A 21,800-nucleotide genomic window follows, 5' to 3' on the forward strand; every position below is an offset into this window, starting at 1 on the left:
TTTTAAAAACATTAATTCCAAAAGTAAATTATTCTTAGCCAGTTTTAAAACAAATTCAATTGTAATAAAATAAAGTTTTAAAACCAAAAACATTAGAATTCATTAAATAAAATTAACATTTATTTTGGACATTGTTGCACAGTATCATGGCTATACTCAAACAGGGAGGGACGACCAGTGAAAACTGTCCAAAGGACAAGTACTGCTGAGCTCCTAATCTAAATTCCTTAGAAAAAGTACGGTGTTTTCTTTATTAAATTTTTTTAAACTACAAAGTTGTAGAGAATTTTTATATTCATGCATATATAACCAGTAAGTTTAGTAAAAATAAAACAAGTGGGAGATATTTTAATATGTTTATAGAAACAGATATGCCGAGAGTCAAAATGTAAACTACATTTTTTTCAGACTTTTAACTATGAGACAACAAGTTCGTCTGGCCGAAGTTCTTCAAATAAGAAGAATAAGCCAATAGAAAAAATTGGAGGAAAAGTAGGACAGAAAAACTAAATGTTTAAAACATAAGAAAAATAAATTTCACAAACCTTTCATGAGCTCTTACCATATTATCATGTAAATAAAGAACTGTTTTGGCAATAATTTCAAAAATGGCACTCGCTTCTCGTTCACTGTAGAAGTTCTGATTATCCAGCTTATCAAGCAATTCACCACCATTTAGTAATTCCATAACTAAATAAATAGTTTTTTCATCTTCAAACACCTATGTCATTAAAATGATAAGAATTCATTAATAAAATGCCTTTTTTCAAAGTATTCATCACATAATGAAATATTTCATAAATAGTTGTTACACATTTATACATTGTGTAATCACATCCCAAAATTTCAAACTTTGAATGAAATTTTCTAAACAGTTTTTCAGAAATGACTTTTTTTATATAGGAATTTTTAGTACTATGAAACTATTCAATCAATTATTTAGATGAAATCTTGAGTATTGTCATTTAAAATTAAATAATTCAAATGGTGTAAAAATGTGTAGTATCTTACAATTCAAAATGTTTTGATCAGAATTAAATAGTAAATAATCCTAAAAATCATATTATGTATGAAATTATCTTTAGATAAATAAGTCTTATGAGAGCAAAAAGTTTTTAATTCATTAAAATAGTAATAGAGAAGGATTAAAACTTCTGACAGCTGTGGTACATAAGTGTCCGTGACATTCTCTTCAGCTGCATCAGCATATTTATGATTTTTTTCAAGAGTCTTTATAATTTTTCTGAATGGGACATCATCATCATAGTTGGCCAGGCAGCCCAATGTGGGCCAATGGCTTCCAAAGAAGATTTCTCCACAACGATTTCAGATTTATATCTTTGATCTCCAATTCTTTTCATTAATTTCAAGGAAATCAGACTCCAACAAATCAGCTTATCTCAACCGGGGCCGGAATGGGATATAATTCAAACTAAATCCACCAAACTTATATTTAATAGTGCAAATAGATGGCTAAAGGTTTCTGAAGTTGAACAATTTTTAAGAAATTTCAGCACTCGTCAAACTGGGGTTGTAACAAAAAACATTTAATGATGTCAAAAAGAGAGGATATTGATATGGAGCTGCTTATAAACTCAAGCATCAATCATTTGATATTTTCGGTCTTTTAGATATGATTCCTACTCAATTTCAGAAACTAAAATTCTGAACTCCTTCCGAAACAAATTTCAATAAAATTCTATACATGTTAGAACAATTTAGTTTTTATCAAATAAACACTAGAAATAATAAGAAAAAATAATAAAATAAAATAATAAAATAAAATATTTTAAAATTTCTTTTAAACTTACTTCATACAAAGTAACAATATTTGGATGCTTGCCGTAACGAAATAAAATTTCTATTTCTTCAGTGCAATCGCTAAGATTGGATTTCTGTACCGCATTCTTATTTATCTCCTAAACAAAACAAAAAAAATTACAAAACAATATAAACATATATGTAGGCAAATGTTTTCATTATTTATTTAGCTTAAAAAACTGTTCTGGTTGATAAAAAATAGCTGAATATGCATAGTTTCGATGTTGAGTTTCCATGACATTAATATATAAATATTAATTTATTCATTAATGTTATTATAAAAAAAATTATGGAGTTTAGTCTAATGATAAATTTAAAATAAAATAATTCTTGAAGAAATATTAATAAAATATTAAATTCATTATATTTAAACGTATCATACATAAACTATTAGTAATAGGAATAAGTGACATATCTTAGTACAACTGAGTCTTTAAAATATAGTTGAATACAGTGAAACCTCTCGGGTGCGATCAGTCTGTTCCACAGTAAAATGGTCTATGATGGAGGTTGGTCGTTCTTAAAGGTTACCTCCATTGATTTCAAAATTGTTATCGAAGGTGTCACAGTGATCTGCGGCATTTTTTTAAACATGGTTTTCCTATTCTTTACTTCAATCTTTAAATTGATGTAATTACTTTTTAATTTGCTTTCCTGTTGTAATTTTTAGCTTAATGATTTTTTTATAATTAATTTTAACTATTTACCAACTTTTTTTAACTTTTAAGCGCCATCTAATTTTATTTATCCTTCAATTAAGTTTTAGTCTTTGACTCCTTATCCAATTGGTTTTTTGCATCATTCTTCTCCTTTCTCCCCCAGCTTGTTGTATTTAATGGGGTTTCCCTTCTTGCGGTTACGGCTCACCCTGACTGGTCAATTCCCCCAATCCTACCTTAAAATCTACTTTTCACAACCATTTTAATTTTTGTTGAAATGTTTTGTAAAATAAAAGTTGTTTTTGCCCATCATCTTCTGGCGTGTATTCACCTTGTGTCTTGATTCAATTTTTCTTCACTTCTCTTCAGGTGTTCCTCAACATTATGGGCGAGTAACTCATTTTCTTTACATTTTGTCTGTTTGTTATAGAGCACTACCCCAGTACTTATTTGTATCATTATTTTTAAAATACTTGTACTTCTCTTCATTACGCGTCTGTAATTATACATATATTTGTTCCCCCTTTGTCTCTTACCCTCCCTCTGGTTTTAAGCTTCTTATTTCATTTTATTATTGTTATACATCATTTCCTTCTTTTTTCTTTTCTTTTTACTACTTCTTTATTAATACCTTCCTTTTATTTCACCCTAAAATGACCGACAAGAGCCTATGACGGTTATTGTGCATAACTCTCTGTATCAACCACTAAATTTATTACTTACCATTACAAGCCTTTCTTATATCTTTTTTTAACCATTTCCCTAAAATTTTATAACTTACGATCCTTTTCATTTTTATTCTCTAAACATTCCAATATAATATTATTCTTTAAACTTTCCCATATTTATGCACTAAGATCTAATCTTAAACACCCAATTAAAATAAATAATATATTTAACACTATAACAGAAGGTACATGATTTTTTTGCAAATGATTTTAATTTCAATCAGCGCCATTTTGTTGGCGCAAAAATGCCACTTCTATTGAGGTCATGAAAAGAAGGATCAATGAATAAAAGTTTGCGTCTATAAAAATTATCCCAACTGATACAATTATGTGTAAAAACTAATTTACCAAATTATGAATGATGAAGCTATTTTAAATAAATAAAGCAGTTATATTTTTTGTTTAAGTTTGCATTTAATTCAATATCACAAAAATTCGCTTCGAAAGGTGAGAAGAGATTTGTTCATTTAAGATGCTTGTTTTTTTCTAAAAAAATTTTTTTTTCTTCTTCAAATTTAACTTTTAACTAAAAAAAAATAATCATCGATAGCAGCATCTTTAGCATTATCTGAATGCAACATAAGGTTGTATCGTCAAAAAGAGCTGTTTAAATAAGAGCCTCACACAAATATTTTGATTACATTTTAACTTACTCATTTTTTATATTTTTACGAGTTTCCTTATTTGACTTTTTTCTGCATTTGGTGCAGACGTTTTCCTGGTCATTAAGAGAGGTTTCAATGGTCTCTCCTAAAGGTTTTCTTCAACACAAGGACTATGGAAAAAATTCTATGCCTCCCAAAAGTGGTTGCTACATAGAGGTGGTCTTTCTTGTGAGAAGTTTCACAGTATGATATTAAAAAGTGTAAATGAAAATGTGTTTACATAGAAAAATTAAAGAGTAAAATATTAGAGCGATTAAACAATTTTACTTAAGAAGAAATTAAACAAAACACTTACTTTAACAGCATATAATTTTCCAGTAGATATGTGTATACATTTTTTGCATATTGAAAAACCTCCCATTCCAATGGGTTCCAGTGTTTTATATTCCTTTGAAAAAGAAGTCTTACACAATTGCAGTTCAACCTAATAAATAGAGTAAGATTATTTGATTAACATGGTTGAGGTTTGTAGCTCACCTTAAGTTTCTTACATAAAATTTTCTAAGGTTTATCTGCCCGGGGTGAGCTAAAACTTAAATTCTAGAAGTAATAGCAACGGCTAAAACAAAATTTTTTACATTCTTCTAAATATAAAGGTTGCCCAAATACAAATAAAAAGTCCATCAGTATAATTGTGACGTAAAAAAAACAGTGATTATGGCATCACCATAAAGGGTTATAAAGTGCATCTTAGATTGTATACAACTATCTAGTAAATTTATTTCAAGGCTTTAAAATAAATATAAAATTGTACTATAAGTGGATGATCCCATAGCCGAACAATAGCTTTAAGTAATGCTAACATTTATTGTCGAATGATAACTGTTACTGGTAAGAACCGTCTAGAACAAAAAGTTGTGAAAAAATGGTGTAAAAGTTTTCGTGAAGGACAGACATCAATATCAGAACTTACAAGACCAGGGCAAGCAAGCGACAGTGATTTTCAATGAATCTATAGGTGATGTAGATAAAATGAATAAATGTAATTACCACTCTTGCACTGTTAATGCAGAATTTCTGACACTGTTGTGTCTACTTTTCATTTGAATAGTCCTTATAACATCCTNAAATTAGCAAATAATTTAAATTAGTGAAATTTGAAAAATCATCAAAGAAAAATTTCCAGCTTTTCTTTAAAAATCCCTGATTTTTCCAGGTTTTTTCCAGTATAAAAAAAATTCCCTGATAATTCCAGGTTTTCAAGGTTTTCCAGGTGAGTGGCCACCCTGTATTTAATGGGGCTTCCCTTCTTGCAGTTAGGGCTCTCCCTGATTGGTCAATTTCCTCAAACCTACCTTAAAATCTACTTTTCACAACCATTTTTCGAGACATTAAACCTCTGGGACTCTTTTTTTTTTTTTTTAGATACATATTTTCCTTTTATAAATTCTTACCCTGGTGAATTTAATTAGAAATTTTTCTGTTGTTACGAAATTCGACTTTCTTTTTTCTTTCTTTTGATGATTCAGCATTCCCCCCCCCCCAATTTTATTCTTTTAGTTCTTATTTTATTTTGTGCTATCGATTTACGCAAGGTCGCAATGCGATTGTTAAAGATATGCTTTAATTTTTGCTGTAATGTTTTGTAAAATAAAAGTTGTTTTTGCCCATCATCTTCTGGTATGTATTCACTTTGAGACATGATTAAATTTTTCTTCCTGACTTCTCTTTAGGGTTGCTCAATGTTATGGCTGAGTAACTCATTTTCTTTACATTTTGATTCTTTTTTTTTTCCAGAGCACAACCTCAGTAGTTATTTATATCATTATTTTTAAAATACTTGTACTTCTTTTCATTACGCGTCTGCATTTATATATATATTTGTTCCCTCTTTGTCTTTTACCCTCCCTCTCATTTTTTTAAAATTATTGTTATACATCATTTCCTTCTTTTTTATTTTCTTTTTACTACTTCTTTATTAATACCTTCCTTTTATTTCTCCCTAAAATGATCGACAAGAGCCTATGAGGGTTATTGTGCATGACTCTCTGTACCAACCACTAAATTTATTACTTACGATCACGAGCCCTTACTATATCTTTTTTAACATTTTCCCTAAAATTTAGGTCGATTTCGATTTAAATTAAGATCTTTTTCATTTTTATTCTTTAAAAATTCCAATATAATATTATTCTTTAAACTTTCCCATATTTATTCACTAAGATCTAATCTTAAACACCCTATTAAAATAAATAATATTTTTAACACTATAACAGAAGGCACATGAATTTTTTGCAAATGATTTCAATTTTAGTCAGTGCCATTTTGTTGGTGCAAAAATGCTTCTTCTGTTGAGGTCATGAATTGAAGAATTGATGATTAAAAGTTATAAGGGTCTATAAAAATGATCCCAACTGATATAATTATGTGTAAAAACAAATTTACCAATTATGAATGATGAAGCTATTTTAAATAAATAAAGCAGTTACGTTTTTTGTTTAAGTTTGCATTTAATTCAATATCATAAAAATTAGCTTTAAAAGATGAGAAAAGGTTTGATTATCTGAGATGCTTGTTTTTTCTAAAAATATATATTTTTTCAAATTTAACTTTCGCCTCTAAAAGTAAATCATTGACAGCAGCATCCTTAGTATACTCTGAATGCAACATGAGGTTGTATCGTCAAAAAGAGCTCTTTAAATAAGAGCCTCACACAAATATTTTGATTACATTTTAATTCACTTATTTGTTTTGTTAAATTTTTTTTGGATATTTTTTAGAGTTTCCTTATTTGACTTTTTCCGCATTTGGTGCAAATGTTTTCCTGGTCATTAAGAGAGGCTTCAATGGTCTCTCCTAAAGGTTTTCTTCAACACAAGGTCTATAGAAAAAAGTCTGTGCCTCCCAAAAGTGGTCGCAAATAGAGATGGTTGCTACATAGAGGTGGTCTTTCTTGCGAGAGGTTTCACAGTATGATATTAAAAAGTATATATGAAAATGCGTTTACATAGAAAAATTAAAGAGTAAGATATTAGAGCGATTAAACAATTTTACTTAAGAAGAAATTAAACAAAACACTTACTTTAACAGCAAATAATTTTCCAGTAGATATGTGTATACATTTTTTGCATATTGAAAAACCTCCCATTCCAATAGGTTCCAGTGTTTTATATTCCTTTGAAAAAGAAGTCTTACACAATTGCAATTCAACCTAATAAATAGAGTGAGATTATTTCCTTAACATTTTCAGAAGTACATATTAAAATTTTACTATTAAACTACACCATTTATTAGATTAGACTAGTTTATTTGATTTACTAGTATTAACTTTGATTAAGATGGCTGAAGTTTGTAGTTCACCTAAAGTTTCTTACATAAAATATTCTAAGGTTTATCTGCTGGGGTGAGTTAAAACTTAAATTCTAAAAGTAATAGCAATGGCTAAAACAACATTTTTTATACTCTTCTAAATATAAAGGTTGCCCAAATAAAAAGTCCATCAGTGTAATTGTGACGTAAAAAAACAGTGATTATAGCATCACCATAAAGGGTTATAAAGTGCATCTTATATTTTATACAACTATCTAGTAAATTTATTTTAGGGCTTTAAAATAAATATAAAATTGTGCTATAAGTGGATGATCCCATAGCCAAACAATAGCTTTATGTAATGCTATTGTAATGTAATTGTTGAATGATAACTGTTACTGGTAAGAACCGTCTAAAACAAAAAGTTGTGAGAAAATGGTGTAAAAGTTTTTGTGAAGGACAGACATCAATATCAAAACTTACAAGACCAGTGCAAGCAAGCGACAGTGATTTTCAATGAATCTATAGGTGATGTAGATAAAATGAATAAATGTAATTACCACTCTTGCACTGTTAATGCAGAATTTCTGACACTGTTGTGTCTACTTTTCATTTGAATAGTCCTTATAACATCCTCTTTTTTTTAAAAAAAAATTGCTAATAATTTATGACTAAGTTAATACTTTATGAAATTTAGTTACAGTGAATGATATTAATTTACTAAGTAAGCAAAAGATAAAATATCTTAAGTACATCAGTTACATAAACTCTTTGCATTTAAACGAAACTAATGATATAACTTGAATTTACATTACATAAATCTTCAAATGATTAATGTTATATCTAAAAATGTAAAATACTTCAATATACATTTTTCATTGTAATTAGATGACAGATACATCAACCAGGATATATAAAATACATACTCTGTTATAAATATTGGAAACTTCATGTCCATCAAACAAGTTACTCTCAATATAGCTAAAACCTCTAAACAATTCATGAGCAGTAGCACTAGCTGGTACACCAGGAGAATCTGAAATATAATTTCATAAGTTATAAAATTATGAGTTACAAAATAAGAATTGTCTTTTTTTCAATATTTACCACAAAGGTTTACAAGAGGTACTAAAAATTAATGATGATCTGAAAAATGAATACTGAATTGAGATAGAAATGTAGAGTCTGCTGTGTTCTGTTAAAATAACCATCTTATCACTAATTTTAAAACCGATAACACAAAGTGTGTCTACAAAGCATGATGTTAAGCAAGAAATTATAAAAAAAGATACCTTCAAATTAACAACAATGTGGTGCAGTCTGAAGACAAAATTAACAGAAACCCAAGCAAAGATTTCAGTAGCAATGGTCTGACATATTGCAAAACACATTGTTTTGTGGTATTGCTTTTATGATGTTTTGTTACTTTTATCTTTGCTGCATTGCTATAATTACTTTAAAGTTTTATTTCTCTTTCATAAGTTTTCACCTGCCCTTAAATAATTTAGCCAAAAATAAAAAAGAAATAGCAAGTATAGCCCTACTTATTTTGTGATGGTGGTAACAGCCAATAAGAGTTGAGTATGCTTTGGGGGCTTGGTTAGAGGAGGTGAGAAAAAAGGAAATGACACACATGGTTTTGGAGAGCTGAGGAGAAGATACAAAGATATGAGGACCCTCAACAGCTAAGTTACATTATAAAATTTTCTATCACCCCATAATTATTTATTTATTTATTTATTAATTAGCAGTGCAGCTTCATAATGTATAATTTCATGTTAAAATTTTTATGTACCTATTATTAATTGGAATGAATGCCTTCCTGGAACAAAATTTGTAACTCTAAATATCTTAAATGATCTATATTAAATAAATAGTTTTAACACCTTGTAATTAGTGATCATTCTAATGATCTTGTTATCTTCCTTAAGAGTATATTATTTTTAATTGTTATTCATTTGTATTCTTATCTTAATGTGTGTGGTGATGAACTGAACATCACCACAGTTTTATAATTTACTACACTTGGCAGCACCATCTGTTGATAAACTTGTAGCCAGTTTTGAAATACAGTGAGAACAAATATTCCAGTTCAGGGAGCAAAATAACGCTATCTGCGAAACTACTAAGTACATCGCTATCTGCACAATTATTTAGTACAATCTCCTTTTAATTTTGAAAACAGCATTGGAATAAATTCAGGTACAGAAAACAAATGAAAGCTATCAATAAAATTCCAATATGAAATCTTCTTCAAAATTTCTTCAATTTTAAAAATTGTTGGATAATTTTTTGACACCTTGTAATATACCATACAATATACAAAAGTTACATATCAAATACATTAAAAATTGTGAAGAAAAGTATAAATATTTTTAAAACGTTATAAACTACAGTGAAATTTTTAGAATGAATCAGATTAGTTTTCAGAGTTTATAAAAGTTAATATAAATTTTAAAAATTTAAATTTTCCTTTTTAGAAGCATATTTTTAAACCAGTAACACCAATTATTTTATTTATTTGATGGTAAGAGTACAAATTGAAACTATCTTTACAAATAATCTTGAATTTAAAACAAGGAAATATGTTAAGGGTTTTTGTTTACTTTTTTATAATGATATAAATAAAATAATTAGATTTAAAGAGCTGTAGTTTTAAACATAATATTTAAACAAATTAGTTACATTGAAGTTTAATAAGATTAAGGCCATTATGTTGTATTTTACCACACACTTTAGACGCTATCTTTAAACACTTTCTAACACACATACATGTACAGTATGCAAAATAAAAAACAGATTGCCCTGAATAGCTTTTGATCTAATGATTCAATCTTCACATTCTAGGACTCAATCTAAATGGTTCGAGGGGGTGACCTTAACTATGCTAATTAATTATCGCAGACAATATTTTGAGTTACAAAACAAGACAAAAAAACTTACTTTCTCAGAATAATCATACCTTCCTATTGATGGATTCGGATTGCTGACACCCAAAATATAGGAGGTATACTTTGGGTGTCTCGAGAACTTTTCCAACAAAATAAAAAACTTTTGCATAAAATTTTATAATTCATTTATACAAAGATAATTTCAGGCAAAGAAATAAATTTTTGTAAATATTTATTACCTTTTTTAATAATAGTTAAAAAAATTTGAATTGTAGGGTGTAAAATTTTTTTCATCATTTAAAAGTATTTAATTTTACATGGCAAAGTTGGTCAAATAGCTTCTGCAAAATCGAATTTTAAAAAAGTCATATAGTTAAAAATATATAAGTTATAAAAGTATAAGTTATAAAATACATATAATAAGTTATATAATACATATAAAATACATAAGTTATAAAAAACAGATAGTTATAAAATAAATTTCCTATAAATTGTTCCCCTGATTTTGTTCAAACTTTGTATTTTGTCATTTAAAATTTTATTCTTTAAAATGATGCAAAAACTTGTATATCTTATACAATTCATAATTTTTTGACTATTATTAAATAAAAAAATAAATATTTTCTAAAATTTTTTTTTTGTGCATGGAATTACCTTTGAATAAAATTTTTTTTATAATTGTGAGCAAAAATCCTTCAATTTGATTAAGAAGTTATCGAGATATGACAAAAACACAAAAATAAAATTAACATTCATCACCTCTGATCGCTCTTCTGACACAAATACGGGGACCATATTTTCCGAATTGTGGCTACCCCTTATGTTTTGGGGGTCAGAAATCCGAATTCGTTGGAAAAAAAGGTAAGTTTATATAGAGAAAGTACGTTCTTGAATATGATTTCGTAACTTAAAATATTATCTGCATTATTTAAATAGCATATTGAGGTCACCCACTTGAACCATTAAGAATGCATCCTAGAATGTGAAGATCAGATCATTAGATCAAAAGTTATTCAGGGTGGTTCTTTTTTTTGGCGTACTGTGCATGGAATGTATATAAAAATCACATTAATTTTAATATATATTGAAAATTATTTACTATTTAAAAATTAACCAATGAAGGAAACAAAATTACAGCAAATTAAATTCAATTTCCTTATTGTAAGTAACAAAACAATGTTTTCACTTACTTGTTCTAACAGTGTTTTATATGAACACAATGCAATCACAATTAAACATTTTAATTATCGAGTTACAGAAATTTATTAATTCAAAAACATTACAATTTTATCCTATATCATTGATCAATATAGTTAAGTTTTCATTTCTTTTCAAATCTTCAAAGAATTATTTAATGCTTTTTTTAAGCCAAATCCAATTTATTTATTTCAGTAAGACGTCTAAAAGATTTCTTAATACAATTCAAAGATTTTTCAATACATATAAAATTATTGTTTAAAAACAGTTAATTATCTTATGGATGAAAAGTGTAATTTACCGGCATTAACTTCCTGCGTAGTTCTTTCACATATATTCGGAGGAGCAGCTGGTATAAATGGTGGTTTAACTTCCTTTGCATACAGTTTAACAAAATCGATGGCAGCAAAGAAACAATGTTTTCGCATTTCAGGACCAGTTGCTGAAAAAATATGAAATTAGTAAATTTCGAAAAAAAAAAACAAACAAACAAATAAACATTTAAAAAAGGAAACATTAATTCTTACATAATCTATTGTCTGGATTGCGCTTGAATAGGCAGCGTAGCAAACTTTGAGCAGGTTCACTAAGGTAATAAGGCATCTGTAATCTAGCTCTAAATTATATACAAAAATAATATAATTGAGTTAAAAATAAACTATGAAAACAATATATACCCGTTATTTAAATTTAATCCGAACTTACTTTAATATCTGATCCATAGTCTGTTTTTTATTTGAGGAGTGGAAAGGAAGTGACCCAGTTAGCATTTCAAACTGCAATAAACAATTAATAACAGAAACTATTTTGGTAATAACTATTACATACCATTATAAAAAGTTATCATTAAAGGGAAATGTTACCTTACCATTAATACTCCAAATGACCACCAATCAGCAGCCGTAGTATGACCTTTACGACTCACAACCTCGGGTGCCATGTACTCAACAGTACCACAAAAAGAAAAAGCCTTTTCGTTGTTTAACGATTCTTTACACAGACCAAAATCAGTGAGGCAAATGTGACCATCTTCTCCTAAAAGGATACTAAAAGAGAAATATATTAAACATAGTCAATTTTCTAACAAATTGAATTCATAACTCTAATTCTAACTATAACTTAATTTTTCATTTGGACAGTGTTTGCTTAGGTTCCTCACTCTTATATAGTCAAAAAATATATATTCGATTTTTTTTTAAACTGCCAGGAGCTTATTGTATTAAGTTAAACACAGTCTGCAAACAGTTACAAGCATAATAAAATATTAAAATAGTTGTTTAGGGTTTTCTTAAATTATCAAACCAGTAATATGACCTTCACAACTCAGATGCCATGCACTCAACAGAACCACAAAAGAAACTTTTTTCTTTATTAGTTTAATGATTTGATGGAAAAAAAATCCTTAAAGGCTTAAAATTGTAATGTACATCAACTATTGTGTATTTAGTAGAATCTTAACATTTATAAGGATAAATAAGTGATGCAGTATATAAGTTTTAAGAGTGATGTAATAATATCTTACAGTTTCCGTTGATCTCGGGCAACTAAAATTTAATCCAGACTACCATAAAATAAATATTAGTGGGCCCATGGAGAAATAATTGATGTAAATGATAGTATGTTGCTTTGTTTTTTGTTTGTTTATGTAAATAGACCAACAAAAATGTTTACAGACTAGCATTATCTTTCAGTTGCTGGTTTTTCAAACCAGTGACTAAATTTTCTTAATTTCTGCATAACCATGTCTTTATGAGATGATTTAGAAATGAATAATTAAAATGAAATATTTTATATCAATTGTAGAGCATTTGAAGCATGGATTTGAAAATTATAATTAAGTCTAGTAAAAAGTGCATATTTTTTAAATAGTATAGACATTAACAGGAAATTAACAGAAGTTTACAGTTGGTAGTTGCACACAAACACTGACACATTTTATTTCATAACTAAAATAAGAAAAACAATTGACATTTTCAAATCAAATTAATCAATTTTGGTTTGTTTAGCTTTAGAAATTTCAAACTCTCAGAAAATAATTAAACAAATAATGTAAAAACATAAAATTTGGCTTTGTTAGACATTTTTTAATGGCAAATTTCATTATTTACACCCATAAAGCTAGTATGTTTTATGAAGAATTGCAGTTTATAAAATAATTGCATTATATAGATCTCCTACTGTAATAAAAAAAAATTATTATTTCAGAAAGAAAAATGAATAAAATTACTTTTCAGGTTTTAAGTCCCTATAAATGATTCCTAAACTATGTAAATGCTCAAGAGCTAAAACCAATTCAGCAAGATAGAACTTTGAATCATCCTCTGTAAACATAACCTATGAAAAATAAAAAAAGGAAAAAAAATTACCCTATAAATTAATTTTTTATAAATAAATAAACAAAATCTCCCCTATTTAAATATTTTACTTACATCTTTGCTTAACCTGGAGAATAGATCACCACATTTTAAGTAGTCTAAAATAAGGTACAGTTTACCTTCTGTTTGAAAAGCTGAAATAAATATTGATAAAAATTTTAAAAAGAAATTGATCACAAAAATTTATTATAAAAATTAAGATTTCAATTAAGACAACACAGACAAATTTATCCATCTTTACAAGTAAAAGAACATCAATTTTTATTAATAAATTATATGTATTGAATAGACTGTTTCACGTATAAAGCCAGAAACTTAGAGGATTTATAAATAGCTTATATTTTTATTATTTTTCAATGTTACATTTATTTATCATAAAACTAAATACTCCTATTAGATGATAAACACAATCAGAAAATGCAAAATAAAATAAACAGATCATTGAACAAATTTGACCTAATGGTCAAAAGTTTACAGCTTATTAAAATGTGGCCTTAATGGATTAAAGCATCCACCTTAAATATGCTAATTAATTAGTTAAAACAGAAAAATTAAGTGCTTTTTTTATAGAACAAAAATGAGAAAAAAAGTATGGACAGACGCTGCTGCAATCAACAAATACTTTAATATCAATCCAAAAAATAAAAGGTCAGAGAAGTTAGAAGTTTAAATTTCTTATTGACTATTTTTAGAGATTATTTTTCCATCTGGCAAATGCTTAAACAAATTGTATTTGTTTTGCACAAAATTCTTATTAAATTTTTTACATTAACCAAAACTACATATTTTTAAATGACAGTTTAACAGATCTTGTGATATAAACATTCAAAAGTCTTATTTTTGAATTAATTTTCATTTCTCAATTCAGACTATTTTGTTTAAATTTATATTTAAAGAATTAAAATTATACAATAAAAGAAAATGTTAACATTTTTAAACTATTGTCTTTAATTAAGATATCAATAACATAAGTATTAATTCAGTGAAAAAAATTATTTTCGGATTTAAAGTATGCTAAAAGAAATGTAAATTACTACACTCAATTAACATTGTTAGGTAAACAAATGGTTTTTGGTAAGACTATTATTCAGAATAAAAAAAAAAATAATGTAAGAACAGGGTGTGTGGCCAAATCTCAAGGGTACAAGGGACGTTTAAAATTTTTTTTTTCAATTTTTGAGCTACAATTTTAAAATTTACAGCATTTAGTTGTTGCATCTTAAACAGACTAAGCATGAAGTTTGGTGATGATTGCTCAATTAGTTTAAAAATAAATTAAATTTTAATTTTAAAATAAGCACCTTTAGAGTACTTTTAAGCACTCAAAAAATATTTTTAAGCACTATATATATTAAAAAAATATAAAATAATTTTCAAAGACTCAAGTTTATCATGATCATGATTATGATAAAATAACTAGTTCCTGACAAAGAATTCTTTTCTTGATTATATTAGCCACTATAAAAAGATCGAGAGATTTTTCGGTTTGATTTCAGAGGGTGGAAAATGAAGCCTGAAATTGAGAATATCTTACAGAAAGCAGTAGAGTTGCACATGAGAGTGCAAGAATCTCACCGAACCCAGCTCAATAAATGCACATGTGGATGTAACATGATTGGCGCTATCATATGTTACGAACCGACAGTAAGCGAAATGGATTGTGGTTGAATGAATTGGAAAAATGTTGAATAGAACAATGTGAAAACAACGCTTTTGCATAATATGCAGTGAAAAACGACATGCTAAACAAAGAAATCTCATTTTCGAAAAGGGGAAATTAAGACCTTTTTAAAAACACCCCATAGAAAAATCACCTTTAAGGGCTTTTATAAAAAGAAAATAAGCATATTTAAGCACTTTTTAAAAATGCTATACACCATGAAGAAAGACAATATTTTTCAAAAAAACATTTTAAGTTCACACATTAAATTATTTAGTATCAAAATAACTAAACATCACTAGCATAAGTCAAAAATGAAATAAGCAACTGGAACATATGAATTTTCAGTTATCAAATTGAATGACAATTTTTAATATCTTGAATTTAAGTTCACACATTAAACCTTTTGGATTTTTTAAAACAGTTTTTGAATGTTATTTATTTTCTTATAGAATAGTAAAATATTATTTTCTATTTTACAGATCAAGTATTTGACTGAAACTCACCATAATGCAATTTCACAATAAAAGGATGATGGACATCAACTAAAATGTCCCTTTCAAACTTCGATCGTACTCGATCTCTCACTGAAATAAACAAATTTCTCTCAATTTTTAATGAAAAATTTAATTTTAATTTAAAATTTTAAAATTCAAAAATAAGTACAAAAATTAGCATGATGCATTTTAAAATGCACTTGCATAATTTTAGTTATAAAAGTTTAAATCATTTTTAGGTGAAAAAGAAAATAAATTTTTTTATTAGGAAACGCAAATTATATTAATAATAAAAAATAGTATTTTGAACCTCCTCTCAAGATAACCTCATGTATTGTCTCTCTCTCAATTTAATTTTTATTATACATAGAGAAATATGACAAGAAATTATCAAAAAAAACTTTTCTAAAAATCTATATTTAACAACAAATAAGGAGCCATCACGGCTCAGTGTCTAAGGCACTGAACCGTCACAGTGAAGAACTGGGTTTACATCACCAGTAGCAGTTTGCAGCCCACCTAGCTTCAGATCAATGGATACCAGCTTATCTGAAAGTAAAGGTGGCCTGTGTGCAATGCAGACTACATTATCACTATCATGTTGAAATTGTGAAGCTTGAATCTCCATGACATCCATGTTCCCCAATGGGCTGTCGTGGAAATGCTTTACCTCTTTTTTTAAAATTAAAAAAAAAAATACAAATTTTGTTGCACACTTTTATTAAGGGAAAAAAAGAAAGGAAGAATTCTAAATTTTAATTTTACAAAGAATTTTTTATAAATAAGAAATAATTTTGACAAATAATTTCATGTGTCGTGTGAGAAAAAGCAGGATATTCATCTTTTTATTTATGAATTTGCAGTACTGACATATTAGTTTAATTAAAAAAGTTTACAGCATTAAATTTCTAAATTAGCATGACTTCTTACAAGGAGGCACTTCTCCATGCCAGAAAATTTTATTGATTCAGAAGGTGTCAGTTTTACTCAGATTTCACTGCAATCAGATTTAATAATTTTGAAAATTCCTTATGGTTGCAAAAAATGTGAAGAAGTATCTTTTAGCAGTTACAGTATTCAATAGCATACATTGATTGCTTCAATACTAAAGGTAGGTTAAATTAAATACCTACCTTTTAAAGAAGCCTTCTTCAAAACTTTCATAGCATACAAAGTGTTTGTATCTGGACCAGCAACTTTCTTTACAAGGTAAACCTGAAAAAAATATAAAAAAAGAATTCCATAATTTAAACTACAGTTAACTGTAAGAATCAACACAAAGTCTTTTATAAGCAAAATAATAGATTAAAAATAAATGTTAGCAAATTATAAAAGGATTCAAACACAAATCAAATACTTAATGAAAATTACATAAAATAAAGTTATTAAGTTTATTTATGGCCTAAAATACATTTGCAGCATAATAAATAAGTAAATATTAATGTTTCGATTTCCTAATAAAATCTTAGTTAATTTCAATAACATCGAAATAAAAAAGTTTTATCTAGTCTAAATTAATTGCATTTCATTCCATCACTTCTTAAAAAGATAAATAAATAAATAATAATAAATAAATAATAATAAATAAATAAATAATAATAATAAGTAAATAATAATAATAATATAAGTAATTAACTTGACCTTAATTGAAGAGTATTTTTTTTTTTTTTACTTTATTAAAAAAAAAACAATGAAGTTATATATTGCAGGGCATGCTTTTAATAATTCAATTTGAATAAAAAGCTTAAAAATGCAAAAGTTTATAAGGTTTTTTTGCAAAAATTATTCATATATATAATTTAACTTTGGTAACTTAAATTTATAATTAAATTAATAATTTAATTTGAACTTTTTTGGCTAAATAATTTAAAATAAAAAACGCAGCAAATTTATTTTAAGAGAATTGAGTTTATGAAAAAGTTAAAACAGGAACATGAAAATTCACAAGAGCCCATTGCTTTTCATGAATTACATCAAATCATCTATTTTAAAAACACTTCAAAAACTTCAGTAATTAAAAAAAAATAAGACACACTGAATTTTTTATAAATGCAGTATATTTGAAAAAAAAAATGATTATTTTTATCTTAAAAAAACATCAAATTCTAAAACAAAAGGAAAAATTCACATTAGAAACAAATGTTAAAAACTAAAATGGACAAATCAAACAGTGAGGTAATTTTTAATCAGAAAAAAAAAACAATTCCTTTGAAAAGTCATAGGCTTCAAAATAAAAATAGCTAAAAATGTTTGAGTTGTCTGGTCGTATTAAAAGTGCCCTGATTTTGATACATAAATATTTCCGTTTTCTAAATAAATAATGCTTTTATTATAAATTCCTTAATGGTGTTCCGTATTTGCAATGTGAATAATAAATAAAGATATTGGTAAAACTAACAGAGTAAAGGCTCATTAAATTAATTCTGGATTAATATCCTTCGCTTATAAAGTGAAATATTTTTTATTTTAATGAAAAAATAAATAAAAAAATATTATTAAATTTTAAAATTATTAAAAAATTAACTTAACAATGACTATGGAAAGTGAAAAGCAAGATAAGATATCCAAATAATTGATAAAATAGGCTTTAAGCTAAACTAATTTATTTTATAAGCAAAACTTATACTCAAGAAAAAAAAAAGGCATAAGACCAAGTTTTTAATAATTTAATTATGATTTTTACAGAAATACATTTAACAATATTGTTTTAATGTATTATAGTTAAGCAATACCTGTTACTTATGTCAATATATGTAAAAAAGTCCTTTCACTATTTTTTTAAAGACAAAAATTTAAGACAGAAGAAATGATAAAACTAATAAGTTATTGTGAAATTGTAATGAATTTTACTTACTTTTCCAAATGAACCTTGACCAAGGACTTTAATTATATGGAAATGCCGTGGCACAGCTTTAGGGTAACCTTCTTTGGTAACATTCTTCAACTCAATTTCTGAAACTGCTCCATTTGCTACAGCATCCTTTGTAGTCTGAAAAGAGAAAAAGTGAAAACTAAACTCAGTACAATTTTTTTTTCAAATATTATAACATATAATTGAATAATTTTAATGATACAATTCTTTTTGATAAAATATAAACTGATGCCAAATAAACAAATATATAAAATTTATAAATTTTAACTGAAACCAAGAAATACCAGTAAAATTGAACATTATTTTTAATGCATGCTAACCTTAACAAATTTTTATAATTAATCAAACTGAAAAAAGGATATCACTACTTGGTGATATTAGAAAAAAGATAAAATTAAATAAGTAAAGTAATGTAATTCTCAAAGAATATAATTTTTACTTTCTTATCAAGTGAAAACATTTAAATGCCAAGAATGTTTTTTTTTTCAAGGCAGAACACCATTGCTACATCCTTTAAATTTTTATTTACCTTATTTATTCAGCATTATATTTAGTTTTACAGCTTGCAGGGGCTGTAAATATGCTTTTTGGTGTAGCTTGAAAGGTTAATGTTTAATACTACAGCAGTGTTTCCCAAACTTATGACTTTCGTGTACCCTTTCTAAATTTTTCGTAACGCTGTGTACCACTAATAAAAAAATTAATCTATTTTTTTTAAAAATTATTTATTTTTCTTTTTTGGTACTAAGTTTTGTTAATAAATTTATTTGCATCAGTGAGAAGGATGATATTGTTTTTGCTGTGATAAAATAAATTGCACAAAAGTTACAAATCACAACTGGCCGTTGGCACCACTTATGATTAACTATTAACTCAGCAAAAAAAAAAAAAAACTTTTTTTTTTTGGTTAATGTTGGGTACTTGGGTCGATTTCCCATTTGCCTCAGAAATGCCAGAATTGCTACTCTCTTATCACTACCCAGTGAGCAACTATGGCTAAGCCACGTCGGTGGAGTAGCGTCGCCCACGTCACGCAACCACAAACCCGTTTATAGCGCGGGTTACATTCATACAGAAGAAAGGACATAGAACACAGAGAGAGAGAAAGAAACATCTATGCTCTGATCAGAATTCGAACTCGCAACCATCGGCTCCGCAGTCAGGCACGCTAACCACTTGGCCACCGGGTCGGCACTCTGAAAAAAATAGCCAATACAAAAAAAATTTCATTGCTAGCTTTGTTTTTAAATAAGTTGCAAGATATTTTGCATAAGAACGAGTACCCCCGCTAAACTCTTCCCGTACCACTGGGGGTACGCATACCACACTTTGGGAAACACTGTACTAGTGAATTGATATTTAATACACATAGCGTTAGTTACGCCACCAGAATTTTATCTGGGACAGAATTCGATGCACATATACCACTAGTTGTCGTATTTGCGAAAGACTGGGAGAGCTGTGTTAAGCTCATCAGATTTTAAGTGTTTCTGGTGAGAGCTGCATTGAATTCACAGTTGTGCGTGCTTTCCCTCCTGTGATGCTATTAACAGTCGAGTGTATGCAGGATCCCTTTATGCTCAAATGAGACTGAGAAGCAACAGCGCAAGGAGAACGATGAGGCAGTCACAAATATCAAGTAACTTTTCAATGTGAACCATTCATTGAAGTAGGCGTGTTCATAGCACGTCCCAAGTCACCAATTTGGCGAGAGGAGTTATGGACTATGCCAACCTTCTCTCAAAAGATACCATGTGACGGAATCAAGTTAGTATGTCTTATATATTAGTGAATTGAAGTTTAATACACGAATTGGTAGTTACGCCACACTTTCAAAAAATTAAGAAAATTGTCCCAAAATGAATACACGAGAGTTCCCTACAACATATTATAGTTGTATATCAATGTATTAATATATAAATACATATAATTAAAGAAGAAATTATAGTTTTGAGAACAAAAAAATTAGTTGAAAAGAGTTTAAATTAAATTTTAATATAATAAAAGAAAAGAATTTTGAGGAACCTACATTTCACTACATTACTTCTGATTTTTTTTAGTTTAAAGTCTTGTATGTTTTTTTTTTAGTTTTTTTTTTTACTAATCTGTAAATAAATATAATTAATAATAATTAAAGAAGAAATTATAGTTTTAATATAATAAAATAACTAAATAATTTTAAATAAATCATAAATAATTGCAAATAAAAAATATTCATAAATTATAATATAATAAAATAAAATAACTCTGACAGATCTGTAATTCTACTAGTAATTTAACCTTTTTACATCTTCTTGTCTTTTTATATATTGAAATGAATGAAATTATTAGAATATATAAAGTTTTATTTTTATTTTTTATTCTTTTATGAGAATTTCTTTAAAGCAACTAAAATTAAAAATAAATAAAAACCCTTTTAAGATATTTTTGGTACTTATCCATTTCAGGTGATAAAATTGTGCTGATGCAAAGTAACTCAGCGCAAATAAATTCAACCGTTTATAATACAAATTAAAATTTGTAAATAAATTAAACGGTTATAAATTAAAATTCATACATAAATTGAAAATCGTATAATCCGTGCTGAACTCCCAAAATAAAGATCACAAATCACTCGAATATGACTCTATTAAAAAATAAATACTCAAATAAGTGTAGGTAAAATATGGTGCTCATTAATGAAAAAAAATGAAAGAAAGAACATAATTTCTAGACTGAACTACCTTTTAAACTTTCACGGTTTTTGAATTTTTAATTTTATATTAGGGTGACCCGGGGTAATTAACGATCACTCTGTTTCTGGGGTAAATAATGATCACCTAAGTTTTATTTCAAAAAAAAAAATTTTTTTTTTAATTTAAGACATGGACAAGAATGCTTGTACACTTTACTAAAATATAACTACATTTACTTAATAATAATTTTTTGTTTAATCTAACAAAATAAGTATCTTTTAAACTGCTTTCTGTATTTTCCATTTCAAAGATGGGTTTCAAAATGTACACATTTCTGCAAAGATCCCCCTTCTTCTCTTAATAATAAATATTTTGAGTAACTTTCTTTTTCTTTAATATAAAAGTAGTGTAAGCTTTTGTTTAATTGTTTCACATCTACTGTAAACATTATAATTGATTATAGGAAACTATATCAAATGTTGCCCCCTACAGATGGGGTAATTATTGATCA

The 21,800-nt window shown here is 27.1% G+C and overlaps 1 protein-coding gene across 2 annotated transcripts in view; it reads right to left on the reverse strand.

Moving 5' to 3' along the window:
• LOC107456412 (ribosomal protein S6 kinase 2 beta) overlaps window positions 1–21,800 on the reverse strand; it is a 33,696-nt gene that overhangs the window by 7,368 nt on the left and 4,528 nt on the right. The window contains exons 3-15 of one of the 2 annotated variants that reach the window (XM_016074266.4): window positions 18,597–18,731; window positions 16,876–16,957; window positions 15,752–15,832; window positions 13,640–13,719; window positions 13,438–13,544; window positions 12,079–12,256; window positions 11,916–11,986; window positions 11,738–11,826; window positions 11,512–11,652; window positions 8,049–8,158; window positions 6,896–7,024; window positions 1,812–1,919; window positions 563–721 (exon numbers count right to left, since the gene is read on the reverse strand). In XM_016074266.4, coding sequence (XP_015929752.2) covers window positions 563–721; window positions 1,812–1,919; window positions 6,896–7,024; window positions 8,049–8,158; window positions 11,512–11,652; window positions 11,738–11,826; window positions 11,916–11,986; window positions 12,079–12,256; window positions 13,438–13,544; window positions 13,640–13,719; window positions 15,752–15,832; window positions 16,876–16,957; window positions 18,597–18,731 — 1,470 coding nt within the window. Of the gene's footprint in view, window positions 1–562; window positions 722–1,811; window positions 1,920–4,168; window positions 4,298–6,895; window positions 7,025–8,048; window positions 8,159–11,511; window positions 11,653–11,737; window positions 11,827–11,915; window positions 11,987–12,078; window positions 12,257–13,437; window positions 13,545–13,639; window positions 13,720–15,751; window positions 15,833–16,875; window positions 16,958–18,596; window positions 18,732–21,800 lie in introns of both variants that reach the window. The other variant, XM_043048527.2, reaches the window with a different exon arrangement.

This window comes from Parasteatoda tepidariorum, chromosome 4 (genome assembly GCF_043381705.1).
Source record: "Parasteatoda tepidariorum isolate YZ-2023 chromosome 4, CAS_Ptep_4.0, whole genome shotgun sequence".
NCBI classification, from domain to species: domain Eukaryota; kingdom Metazoa; phylum Arthropoda; class Arachnida; order Araneae; family Theridiidae; genus Parasteatoda; species Parasteatoda tepidariorum.